Source organism: Gavia stellata, chromosome Z (genome assembly GCF_030936135.1).
Source record: "Gavia stellata isolate bGavSte3 chromosome Z, bGavSte3.hap2, whole genome shotgun sequence".
In the NCBI taxonomy this organism is placed as follows: Eukaryota; Metazoa; Chordata; class Aves; order Gaviiformes; family Gaviidae; genus Gavia; species Gavia stellata.
In genome coordinates, this window is record NC_082637.1 from 48,594,570 (window position 1) to 48,608,721 (window position 14,152).

Genomic DNA, 14,152 nt, shown 5'->3' on the forward strand with positions numbered 1-14,152 from the left:
AAAAAGCTTCTAACAACTAATACTGTAAAAGTCAGAATATTTCTGCTGTTTCAACAGTATGCTTTATATTGTAGTCATGAGTTAGTATTACCAGTCTTTAGCTAGGGACATTGGGGTATGTTTAAAAGCTGGTCTCCGTTATTTGTTCATACAGGAGGGTGAGGAGAGAGTATTTACTGAAATGCTGCAAGTTCATACTGATTAGCCCAGAGTGTTATCCCTGTTTTGGCAGAAAATATTGCCTAAGCAAAATAAAGTTATTGATTAAAATGGTTAAGGATTTCTTCATAATGATCACTTAAATATATTAATAACTGAATTCTTTAATGACACCGTTTGCAAATGCTATCCAGGCTGATTGAATATAATGTATTCTTAAAATACAGTCAGTTAAGAATTACTATGTGGTCTGCATGTTCCAAAAAATATTTCATGTGATCATCATCAAATTTTGTACTTGTCAAGCATAGCTAATGGAGATTATAGATAGCAGAAGTGGGAGGGATTAAATTATGCAGGCAATTTGATAATGTACCTTTTTGTATTTCAAATACTAGTATTTCATTGTGCTTGTAATAAATGACACAGAACAAGCTTATTTCAGTAAAATGTTATTTGAATTTTGTTTCAATGTCAGGTATGCTTCAGCTATTAGCTATGTGTGATTGATTGCTTTTTATTTGTTTTTTTGTAATTCTGACTATAAAATCATTCCAAGAAACGTGCATAAAAATCAGCAAACAAATACATAAAGGTGATCTTAAACAGGAAAATTTGGTGAAGACTATCTTCAGATGCTGAATAGGTGAAATAACAACTAAGTCAGCAAGTCCAAAATTTCAAATTATATCAATTTACCTTCCTAAACTTTCCTTAAATTTTTAAAGCATTTGTATTCCAAACAGAATTCTTATTTAGGTCTATGAGCTCTTCTAAATAGGCTGAGCAATCTATAAAATTTAACTATAATTTACACTTATAATTGATATCCAGGAGATAAAAGAAAGAAGTACTTCATGGGGTGGCATGGCCTTAAAATTTTCAAAAGATACTAGAATTCTCCCTTTCCATGATATCAGCAAGTTCCAAATCTATATTTGTAGAAAGGCAAAGATGATAAATTGGAGGATATTTGAAAAACTGACTCTTACAGAGACAAAAGCCCAGGTTTTACATTTTGTTGTGTTCAAAGACTAAAAATATTTACTAGACTAAAAATATTTTAGCATATATTCACAATACACTGACTGTTGTCAGTTTAGCTGCATCTCAGTTTTAACTAGGGCTTATCTATCCAGCTTTGCTTAACAGTAGATGGTTTTACTGCTTCTAAGACCGTACAGATATCTTTTAGAAAGCAGTATTGATATGGCTAATTCTGTAAATAGCTCTGCATTACAGTTCTGGGCTGAGCTAAATATCTGTTCTACACAGTTTAAAGGTGATTCAGTCAGGTCTTCTTTAGCTACAGCCACTGTGTAAATATAACCATAATCTGGGCTGACAGAAACCTCACAAAGTCTGTCAAGGGGAATTGCAAAGACCTGCCCCTGGGGAGGAACAGCCACAGGCTGTTCAGTAATATATGCTGAGGACCACCCAGCTGGAAACCAGTTTGGTAGAAGAGGGCCTGAGGGTCCTGGCAGACACAAGGTTGAACCTGAGCGAGCAGTGTGCTCTTGCTGCAAAGAAGGCTACTGTTATCCTGGGTTGCATTAGGAAGTTGAGGTGTTGCCAGCAGGTTGAGGGAGGTCATCCTTCCCCTTCATTCAGCACAGGTGAGGCCACACCTGGAGAATTGTGTCCAGTTCTGGGCTCCCCATTGCAAAAGAAAGATGGATATATTGGAGAAAGTCCAATGAAGGGGCACAGGGATGATTAAGGGACTGAATTCTTATGAGGAAAGGCTGGGAGAGCAGGAACTGCAAACCTAGAAAACAGAAGGTTCAGGGGGATGTTGTCAATTTATATAAATACCTGAAGGGAGGGTGTAAAGACAACTGAGACAGGCTCTTTCCAGTGCTGCCCAGTGACAGTACAAGAGGCAGCGGGCACAAGCTGATATATGGTATGTTCTTCCTGAACATGAGGAAACACTTTTGCACTGTGAGGTTGACTAAGCACTGGCACAGGTTGCCCAAAGAGGTTGTGGGGTCTCCATCCTTGGAGACATTCAAAAGCTATCTGGACAAGGTCCTGGGTAACCAACTTTAGGTGGCCCTGCTTGAGCAGGGGTGTTGGACCAGATGACCTCTAGATGTCCCTTCCAACCTCAGCCACTCAGTGATTTGTGATTCTGTGATCCTAAGACTGTGCAAATTCATACCGTTTGCTCCTGCTGTGGTTCAGATGCTAAAAACAACATCTATTTCAGTGGATACTCTAGTTGCACTGGTCACTCAGTTCCCTGAAAAAAAATTACCAGCACATATATTTTGAAAAAAACCACTTTTTTCCTTCTCCTTGTAGGTGAGACCTAGCCCTTCAAAAGCACAGAGCAGTCTATATCTACAAAGGTGCATCTGCTTCTTCTCCCAGGAATTTGGTCGGTTTTACTGTTATTGTGACTGAATGGGTCAAAGAGGATCTGTCCTTATTAAGTCATCCACCATGGTGACTACCTTTGATCTAAAAAAAGGCAGATCTAATCCTGCAATGTAAAAACCTGAATTTTATTGTAAGGAAGTGTTTTAAGTAAGAATGCTAGAAAAGATAAGGCAAAATTAATACATCCTCTAAACAGTTATAAAAATGTGTCTCTGGCTGCTTTCAATCAGAGAGGGAAACATAAACCCTAACTGTCTTTAATAAGTATTGTTATTTCATCCCTACATCACAAAACTCAACGTTGCCTTTTTTAAAGAGCCTCACTGCAGAAGCCAAGACTGACCATCACGACATCCTAGCTTTCTCTTACCTCAGAGCTCTCTGTTTCAGAACAGACTAAAGCCCACTCTTCAGAGGAACGGCAAGTTGCATTTGGTACAGTCTGTGGTAGTGTTCAAGCAAAGAATGGTTTTAGCAAATCTGTAGAACTCACAAATAACTTTCCCATGCTTATTTACTTCTAGCATTCAAAACTCCAAATTTTAGATGGCTTAGCAAAATTGACTGATTGCACTCTTTTAGCTTTCTAGAAAAACCTACATTTCTGTGCAATCTCATTGGATTAAAAAAAAAAGTAGAAAGTCCTGCTTGCCTGAGTCTTTCCCTCTGTTCTTCTCTGACCTAAATTTTTTCATGGTTTTCAGCTTGATAACTCTGCTGAAACTGGTGAGTGGAGAAGGTGGGCTTTATTGTTGGTTTTTTGGTTTTCACTTAGTCTATATGACAGTTAATAACCAAAAGATACGAAATACCTAGAAAACACAATCTTGAAACCCTCTGCTTCATGTAAACCAGGCCTTTGAACACCTAACCAGAACATTAATTTGGACCCCATAGGTAAACGGGAGGCTCAGTAGGATATCTTAAGCACTAGATTCATCTTTTATTCTGTGGAGAAGCTTTTGAGCAGATGTTCTGCCAAGAGTGAATTCTAGTTTAAGAAGTCCAGTGATGTCCATGACATAATTAAGGAGAAAGAATATGTAAGGAAAGAGTTTAGAGGCAGAACCAGAGACTTGCACTCAGAGGCCTGCTCTCTGCTTAATAGGAAAGAATGCCAAGAAATGAATTTGAGTAGTTTCAGAGTTTCTGGTGGACAAGTCAAGCAATTTCACTTTGTTTTTCAAAAGACAGTAAACAATGAGATTTTTACTTCCTCGTTATTTGGAGGTCTGTTAATAATAATCTCTGTTCATTTAAATTACTTACGAGAGAAATTAACTTTGAGAGCACTTAATTCTGTGAATAAAGATAATTATAAACTGACATATGTGTTTTTCTGGTTCAAATATCTTTTGTCAACGTACAGGAATCTGAATACTAAATATTTGAAGTAGTTAAAACTCCGTAGTAGCAAAATGCCATAACCTTGCTAGAAATAAATACCTTTAATAGCCAGTAAAATAAAATGCACTATGTAACATAGTAAGATTTGTCTGCTTTACTTACCTGGCTTATCTAAAAGCCTTGACTTTTTGCAGTGGTAAGTAAGCTCCTGTTCACAGTGCTCTGCGTGGTCAATCGTAGCCTGAAGCTGGTCGAGGTTGGCGGAGTACTTGAAAAACACATTGTGGGGGTTCTCTCGATTAGCACTTTTGACTCTGGTTAGGTTGGTGTTGTTATGCTGTATAATTGTCCATGTTGTATCTTTCAAAACATATGTGAAAAGTAATAAAGAAAGAAGTTGCATAAGTTCATAATGGAAAACGAATGTATGATGAAATCAACCAAACTTTAAGGTGAATTCTATGATCACAAAAGGTGGTTTTGGGCATATGAAACAGAGACATAAGCTACTGAGCAAAAATGAAGAAAATTAATCATTGTTTCTATTTATAAGTAGATTATCGTAACAGGTGATTGTAACATTGTGACTGTAACAGGTATTCAGTTTGTTATGGTTATTGAATAAGTGACGACACAAATAATTGTTGCTGAAAAAAGATATAGTTTACTTGGTAAATTGCAATGGAAGAATAGAAAGAAATAATACTTATTATTGTTGCTTTTCTCAGGCTTAAGTTGTTTATAAAACAACACTAAATTCTATCCCAGATTCTAGCTATTCTACATGTATCACTATAATTTGAATTAATTTATTCTGTGTAACAAAATGGTCTACAACCTTTTTCTATTATACAAAGAAGCAAAAGTAGATTGCAAATACAGTATTTACTATAAAACTCAGATTACATGAAGGTGAGTTATTCTAGCTCTCTGAAATCAAATAATAGTCATTATTTGAAGTACTGTTCAAAACCTGTATTTAGTTAAGGACTAAGAATCACAGCTTCCAAAGTTCAATAGAAAGTTGCTTCCAAACACCTGATGAAATACTCATTTAAGGCAACCAGCATGGTATGCTCACTTGACTTGGTACTGTAACATGATGAAGTACTAGTTCAGAACTGAGAGCTGCATTTCCCTTGAAAACACATACTGCACTTAAATCGACTTCTAGCTCAGATACTGCTGGGTAAGGCAGTTACATACTTCATTGTATTGTGTAGACAAGCCTTATGATTCGTGTAAACTGGGGGCATCCAAAATATTGCCAAAATATTTATACCAAAAGCAACTGAATTGTGACTGCAAGATTTTTTTTCCATGAATGACTAGTAAATATTTATTACTCCAAATATTATTTCAAGAAAAATACATTCCAAAGTAATGCTTTTATAATAAAAGAGCAGAAAAGACTTGAATATAAATACACATATAATTCAAATGGTTGAATAATAAATAATATATTGCATGTTTGTGAAAGTTATATGCTAAGATGTGCAGTTTGCTGTGAAACAGACTTTTTCCAATTTGGAGCCATATTGCTTACACTAAGCAACCAAGCAGTTGAATAGCTTTCCAGTTACAGTGATACTTCACAAATAGTCTTTCATTAAAAGTATTCTTCTAACTTCCTACAGCAATTATGGAAAGCATTTTTAATCATAAAAACTTACTACAATGCAAAACTGCACAGATCAAGAACCAAAACTGATGTTACAATACTTATGCAAAGGCATCACTTTAAAAGCTACCAAAGACCATAGGCTAAGTATTATGTATTTACTTTGAGACTAGAAAAATAATTTTCCTGCACACTGAGACACAGGAAGGATGAAACTGCCCGGCACCATAGCACAGGAATGCATTGGTCAGTCTGTCCTATAGTTTGTATAGGAAATGTAACATCAGACATTCTGCTTGGGAATACAGAGATTACTCCCTCCATGTTCTTCAAAATACAAATTGTCCTAAATATTGGTGGCTGATAAAGGCTCATGTGATTCTGCTGTTTTGCACTTTTGCAAGCCCCCTCACCTATGAATAGGGAAGCACTGAGCTTATTCTGTTTCAACTTCCACTTGCAAAGCCTGTAACAGTTTGACGCCCATGACTAAAATCAACTTCAAGGTAGGGGTGAGCAGGGTCCCAGTTAAAGCCAGTGTGGGTCAGTCAAGTCAAGTTTAGACTCATGTTCACTGCATTCTTGTATCTTAATGGCCAATGTAATTTGAGTAGATATGAGAAATAATATTTTTTCTAACTTGTAGTATTGATGATAATATTAATGATGTTCTATTGGTAGTATTTCTAACTATTTAAGAGAGTTGTATTTTATTTCATTAGCTTCCTACAGGCTACACATGGCTGACGTTATAACATATGTATAGAGAGGAAAGAACTCATGGTCACTTAAAGGACAAGTATTCATGAGAAAACCTGAATGAAATATCAAGGTGAAAAAGTATTATATTAAAAGGAGTCTATGTAACTTTTTAATCATTGCTTACCACTTTTTTGTCAAATTATAAAATTTTATTAAGTACATGTTGATGGTGTCAGAAAGCAGATGGCTGGAAATACAGCAAACTTAGATTTCTTTTTGTACATGCACATACACACAGACACAAATATATCTAAAGACTACACTGAACATAAAAATTAAGACAAACAGGTCAGCTATTAGACTCATTGTCACACTCCCAAATTTACAAAGAAAAAGAAAAGCAGGTCACTGCAAAGTTTGGTCATCTTAACTGGCAGTGTGGACTGTAGGCTTTTCATTCTGAAACTGACCTCCAAGAATAAAACCAGGGAAAGGCACCTCCCTCCCAGCTGCCGGAAAATAGAGCCCTGTGAATGTCAAAGACAAGGCAGTGCTGTAAGAAATGTGGGCATCTGCCTTCCCTGCCTCTGGTGGGAAAAAGGAATGCCAGTCATGAGGAAACTGGGAACAAAACAAATATAGAGGATTCATCCTGCCAGACTGCATCTAGAGATGAAGAACTGATCAATGAGATTTGTTTAATGTGGTTAATAAGGAGTGACTGAGGAAAACAGTTAACAGCTGTTCATGGACACACAAGGATAAATCAGACATTACACTGTACCTTGGAGAGTTATACCCACTTAAAAATAGTCTTATTTTTCTGCCATGATTCTTTGGTCTCTTTTAATCTCATAGGACACTAGGATATTTCTTTTTAAGGGCCTGTGCCAATCTGAACTGTGCCCACCATTCACTGTAGAAGTCAAAGTCAGGAGCTGACATAGTGAGACTAGTTAAATGGCACAGACTGATTGAAATGATGAGAATTCTATTATTTCAGCACGTATAATAAGCATTCCTTAGATCGCTGTGAAAATCAACCAATATCACTGGCAGATAGAGTCCTGCCACTTTCTCAAGAAACAGACGTGACCACAAATTGTTTACAAATCAACATGAAAAGTTTATGATAAGGTTTCTAAGTCAAGTCGTCAACACTTAGGACATACCTAAAACAAATTCAACTATAGCTTATTCATGTAGTCTTTTAAACAGTTGTAACTGTGTAAAAATATATTTGTTTCACATAAAAAATTGAATTATTTCCATAATTTTGGCTGGAAAACAATTCAAATAAATAGAGACTAAGTAAAAAGAAAAGGAAACAGCCATAAATAAAACAATAATAAATTTCAAAAAGCCATTTAAACATAAGCTTCATTGAAAGGACATATACTAATAGGCATACATAGACAACATCAACTGGTTTGTTAAAAAGCAGACTGACAACAAACTCTGATATCTAAAACTCCAAGTGATATAAATGGTCAGATTCAAAGAACTGGGTGCAGAAAAGGAGGCAGGGTGCCTGAAAGTGAGGCTGCGAGAGCCCAATGGTTGCATTTGTGTGCTCCAAAAGATCCACTTGCAGTTTGAAAAATGAAGCTTTATGTCTCTACCCCTCATAACAAAGGCCAGTTCTGAATTATAATTTTTCAAAAGTCTACCAGGAAAAATCAGTAATTTTCTCATAAAACATAACTTATTTCTCATTTCCTTAATGTCCTTGAGAGGCTCTAACTGCAACGATAACAAAGCTGCTCCCCATAAATTAACTAGTATGACATAGTCTCCATACAGAACACATGTCCCATTTATGTAAAGCAAACCAGGAACACAGTGTTAGCTTCACAGCCTGAATCTTGTTATTATTCTAATTTCTCTGCCTAATTCTTTGCCCAGTATTCTGAGCTAAGGAGTCACCTTCATTTTGTTCTGCATGTATACATTAAACTTACGAGCTACAGAGGCTTCTTACTTGATAACTCATGTTTCAATATAATGAGCATGCATACAGACCCAGCTGTGAGTTAAGGAAGTTTATCACCTCACCTGTCATATTACAGTATACAAGAAAAGGTCCCAAGGGGCCACTTCCATCTGAATCAATATTGTAAAAGCCTGAAATGTTCCCTCTGTGCTTATAGGCTTCACATGATTGCTCATAGATGGCTGTAAAAGAACACATTCCATCACAAATGTAATGTCATAATTTTATGTTTTATTCAGGGAATTAAAAAAAAAAAGTGTGTGGAGCCTGTCAATGGAGAAAAGAAGTTGTGTGTGTTCACTGCTAAAGAATACAGAAAAAATCACATAATCAAAACTATACTTTCATTTGAATTTGTAAAGCACATTTGGTTTTATTTATTGGGGAGATCACAAGGGGCATTTTCAAGCATTTTCTTCTGTATTTCAAGCTGGAAACGTCAGGGAGGAAACCGTGAAATGTGCATGAATAAATGGTCTTAAAACTGAACATGATTTAGTGGTGGACTTAGCAGTGATAGGTTAACAGTAGGACTGGATGATCTTAAAGGTCTTTTCCAACCCAAGTGATTCTATGATTCTATGATCTGCCAAGTAATGTTAATGGCAAGGGTATTACTTAGACACTGGTAATCAGATTTTGAGGAAACAAACACTAACTACCTCAACCAAATCAGAATTTTGTTGTTGTTATTGCATACAACAGAAGGTAGGCAGTGTTTCTAGGTGTTATGATTGCCTCCTGGCATTTTTTGGCTTTCACACTTCTTATTTTCTTCCCTTTTACATAGAAGGATAAATGACTTGTCAGACACTGCAGTGAAAGAACTAAATAAGCAAAGACAAAAAGACAGCTCCTCAGTCCCATGTCATGTATACTTTTTATCAGTCAAGGCCTAGAGAAATGTCTGTGATGGCTTCTCCATGATCAAAAACCAGAGAAAAAGGACTTACGAATCCACCTATGTACTTAGACAGACAGAAACCACTGATGATAACGCCACAGCTACACCACATTAGCCTAACTTCTTTAACCATTACATTGCTATTGAGCAGTCACAATGTTCCCACCTTTCTTTTGAAATTTAGACTGTGTGCTTTATCAGTTACTATCAAAACTTGAAAACATTCTGCCAAAAACAAAGAGCCATTAGATTCAGAAAAAAATAGTTATGAGTGCTATACAAATGAGAACATAACTCCATAACAATTATTAACTATCCAGAAGATTTTGATCTATATAAATTCAGCTTATTTTAATTTAAAAAAAAAAAAAGCTATGAAGTACTAGTACAGTAATCAAAAAAAGGTGCAGTTTCGTAAAAGGAAGGTAGTTTTTGGATGTGTGATCTTTGCATTTTTTGCCTGATAGTTACTGATATTATAGGGCAACACCACCTACCAAAAAGATAAACAATTCATCCAGATTGCTTACTCTATGAAATGTTCAGGATGCACAATATATGTAATTTTCACCTGGAATTTTATGGTCTCTTACAGTAAATAGTCTTAGTGAAATCTAAACATGACAAAAGAGATTAAATTATTCATTAATTGTTTTATGAAAATGGTAGTTTGTACACTAATATTTCAAGATCAGTACCTTATTTCTAGGTTTATAACAAAAAGAATGTTTCTTTAAGAACTCAAGGGGCATTTTTTTCTTTTGACATTACACAGAAATGTGATAACATGGCCAAAAATTATCCTAGGTTCTTGATTTTAAATCACTATTAAAATCACTAAAATCAAGTACTAAGTGTCTTCCATTTTATATCCATAGATACAACAAACATCCCAGAAGGCTTTTATATGTATTTTTTACAATGAATAAGAATTCAGTATCTCTTATCATATTATTACACTTCTCATGGAGCCCTAATCATTAGGAAAACATGGCCTCCATCTGTTCTCATAGACATCATCGTTGATTCAACATACGATTTTTCAAAGTGCAATGAATCAAATCACTTTCATGTTCACTTCGGGCTTGTCATAGTTTTATATTATACACTGTGGTATTCAAAAGTTTCACAGAATCACAGAATCACTAAGTTTGGAAAAGACCTGTAAGATCAAGTCCAACCATCAACCCAACACGACCATACCCACTAAACCATGTCCTGCAATGCCATGTCCACACGTTCCTTGAACACCTCCAGGGATGGTGACTCCACCACTTCCCTGGGCAGCCTGTTCCAATGTTTCACCACTCTCTCAGTAAAGAAATTTGTGCTAATATCCAGCCTGAACCTCCCCTGGGGCAACTTGAGGCCATTTCCTCTTGTCCTGTCACTCGTCACTTGAGAAAAGAGACCAACACCCACCTCTCTGCAACTTCCTTTCAAGCAATTGTAGAGAGCGATAAGGTCTCCCCTCAGCCTCCTCTTCTCCAGACTGAACAACCCCAGCTCCCTCAGCCGCTCCTCATAAGACTTGTGCTCCAGACCCCTCACCAGCTTCGTTGCCCTTCTCTGGACACGCTCCAGCACCTCAATGTCCTTCTTGTAGTGAGGGGCCCAAAACTGAACACAGTGTTCGAGGTGCAGCCTCACCAGCACCAAGTACAGAGGCACGATCACCTCCCTGCTCCTGCTGGACACACCATTTCCGGTACAGGCCAGGATGCTGTTGGCCTTCTTGGCCACCTGGGCACACTGCTGTCTCCTATTCAGTCGGCTGTCAACCAGCACCCCCAGGTCCTTTTCGGCAGGGGAGCTTTCCAGACACTCTTCCACAAGCCTGTAGTGTTGCATGGGGTTGTTGTGACCCAAGTGCAAGACCTGACACTTGGCCTTATTAAACCTCATATCATTGGTCTCTGTACTATTGACCTACTTTCTTTGTTACACAAATTTTCTTTAAATGGTTATTTATGCCACTGAGTTCTTTACAATTAAGGCATTACAGGAAAAGACATCACTGTTGCTTTGTGTAACTCTACAAGTGAGATTTAATAGGCAGTCTTCTAAAATCAGTGATTTCTCAAAAAATCCGTTGTGTCTAGACATACTTTCTTTTCATAAAATCTGCCAACAAGGATTGTATAGATATTATAAGGACAATTTAGGAGGACAGAATTATTTATCTGATCATTATGTCAGTCTTTGGAAATTTTTAAAATTATCTGTAAAGTTTCATAAGGATTTCTAGTTATTAAAGGCATGTAATGAAGGACACATTAATGATTTATTATGCTTCCCAGAACATGCTTAAAGCAGTACAAACATAGAGCGTCTCCTGTGAAATTAGTTAAGTTACTTTGAATTAGTTTTTTTTTAATTTTCTCCTAAACTGCTACCTGATTCAGCAGACTACATAAACACATGTTTAGGGCTAAGCACTTTGCACCATGAAGTAGTCCTATTGTCTCAGAAAAAAATAATATTAATTGTTGTGATGAATAAAAGTGAATTAAACACATTTCTAAATTATTTGCGGATTCAGAACGTGGAATTATATGGATGGAAGAGGATATTACTGACCAACTCCTGTAAATTACGAAAAATGTGAAACAGAAACAGATAAACATTAGAACTTTCAATTAGTTTTTGCTGCTACATATTTTGAATTCTCAAGGCCTTTCCTTGAACAAACTTATGAATATTTACATGACTGAAAAATCTTCTAATATGAATGATCAATAATAGTGTATATTTTGTTGGTGAAAAAATTGAATAAAAAATAAAAGCAGTCAGAAAATATCTTAGTCTCACGATAGTGGCAAGTAGCTCCCTTGTAACCAGTATTGGCACAGTTGCAGTAGAAGCTGTTCCAGGACTGTGAGCATTCACCACCATGTTCACAGTAATTAGGCAAACACCTACAATTAAAAACAAAGAGCATTTTCACCCTCTTTTCTGTTCATTTACATGTCACTTGCACTTATCAAGGGATGCAAAATCATGGAAAAGAAGTACAATAACATGAAGGAAGTCTTCAAACTCATTGGGGAAGATATCAGTATAATTAATAGAAAATTAAGAGAATTTCCCTTCATCTTCCCAACTATTCCTATTGCCTATAATAAATATATTAATTATGCAATAAGCCTGTGAGAACAGCAATAACGTGTAAGATGCATAATTGTTACTTATTACCATTCAACTATGTGCAATTCAGTACAGAATGATAAATCAATGGAAGATTTACATGCTGATAGTTCATTGGCAAGTTTTGTGACTGATAGGATTTTTTCAACAAGATGTGTCACAACAAAGCAGCATCAAAACATATTTCTATTCTTCTAAAACTAATAGAAAATTTTTTAAAAATCACATAACAAATAAAACTGGCCATAGTACCCAAGAGTTATTTCTTATTCTAAAATCATGTTTACTTTCTACTCTAGAAAGAGTAAGATATTCAGTATGTCAGTTCCATCACAAAACGTAACTACCAGTAAAGACAGTTTTCATTCTGGTGATATGAGCAGAAACCTGAAGAATTTTGGTGGCTTTCTTCTGGATTTACAATGGTTAACTGCAAAGAAATTTGCCTGTTACTGCTTAATGGTTAAGACTGCAGCAACGTACGTAAGTATAAAATACTGCATGAGTTGAAAAAAATAAAATTTATCTCTTTTATAAACACAACTGAAAATATATTGAAATAGAGTAGCATACTTTAACCAATTATTTAGTAGCTTTTCACCTTAGAAATTAGTTAACACTAATTGCAGTGAGTGTATGTGTATATGTGTGAGTATATGATACAGCTCAGAAAGTATAAAAAGGCTTTATTCTTAACATTAACCACAGAAAAAAGAAAACAGGCCCATTAATATTCACAGGCTCTTAAAATACCTTTTAATTCATTCAAGAAATCTGAGGAGGATATTAAATTAGGACTGTAGAAAGTCCAGCAGTTCACACATCTGCCCTGTGAATAATTCAGGGCCTTTGTACATTCACTCTTCCTGACTTTCACAGAATTTTATCTTCCTTTCATGTTTATAAACAAGAATAAGGAGAGGTTTTCAGAGAAGGGAAGAAATAAAAAAAAAGCAGCAGGTAAAATGTGGGCAAAGTAAGTGAAGTGATGTAGGTCACCTATTTTCAAGGAAATAAGTGACTTTTTTTCCAGTGAAAGAACTGATCTTGTATCTATTATCTCACTCACAGAATGTATTTCTAAGACAAGTCTGTAGATGATTGATATATGTCACAATGAGCTTTGGTTTGGAACATAAAAATGAACTTTAGGCACCACGCTTACATTTACTTTCATATTAAATACTTTGTCTGAAGGAATTGTATAAATGTGCATTGTAATAATTTTTAGGATAAATGCTTAATTTTGCTTTCTACATGTATGACTAGTCATCAGTTATTATAAGTATACATCTCCTCTAACATAACTGCCATTCAGGACTTTTAAGTGCATCCTCCGACAGCTGTTCTGCTTGCATGTATTTCAGTCACAGTTTTTCTTGTCTTATTCCTTTTTGATAAAGGCATCACTATTCCAAAACTGCAAGTGATTTACATGGTCTTTACTTGTATTGACTCCCTGTCCATATTAATTAATCTTCCTAATAGTGTTCACAAAATGAAAAGCTTAGATGAAATTGATGATGCTTGAACCAACTTTAATAGAAGTTAAAACAATTTAGAGTATAATTTAAATCTTTTAACATTAAATTTTACATCTTCCCTCTGTTTCAGAATGTGTAATAGAAAGTAGCCACTAGCTACATCCAAGTGAAGCTATGATTACATTATATGCTGCGACCTCACCCAAAGCAAGATTTAGAACAGTACTTTCTCTGAGAAAATTAATCTTCTAACAAAAATATTTCTGATATTAGAAAAAGTAATTCTCATACTTCATCTGTAAAAGATAATTTTTGGATTCATTACCATGTCTACTTAAACCAGAATAAAACTGATTAAGCATTTATCACATATTAGTTGATAATACACTTTTAAGTGTATGACATCT

General features: G+C 35.6%; 1 protein-coding gene across 1 annotated transcript in view; it reads right to left on the reverse strand.

The window, feature by feature from the left end:
• The window catches only part of CNTNAP4 (contactin associated protein family member 4), a gene marked incomplete at its 5' end in the record, with an annotated part of 190,638 nt that overhangs the window by 40,482 nt on the left and 136,004 nt on the right, over positions 1-14,152 (reverse strand). The window contains 3 exon segments of the mRNA XM_059833251.1: positions 4,057-4,254; positions 8,273-8,392; positions 11,926-12,032. Coding sequence (XP_059689234.1) covers positions 4,057-4,254; positions 8,273-8,392; positions 11,926-12,032 — 425 coding nt within the window.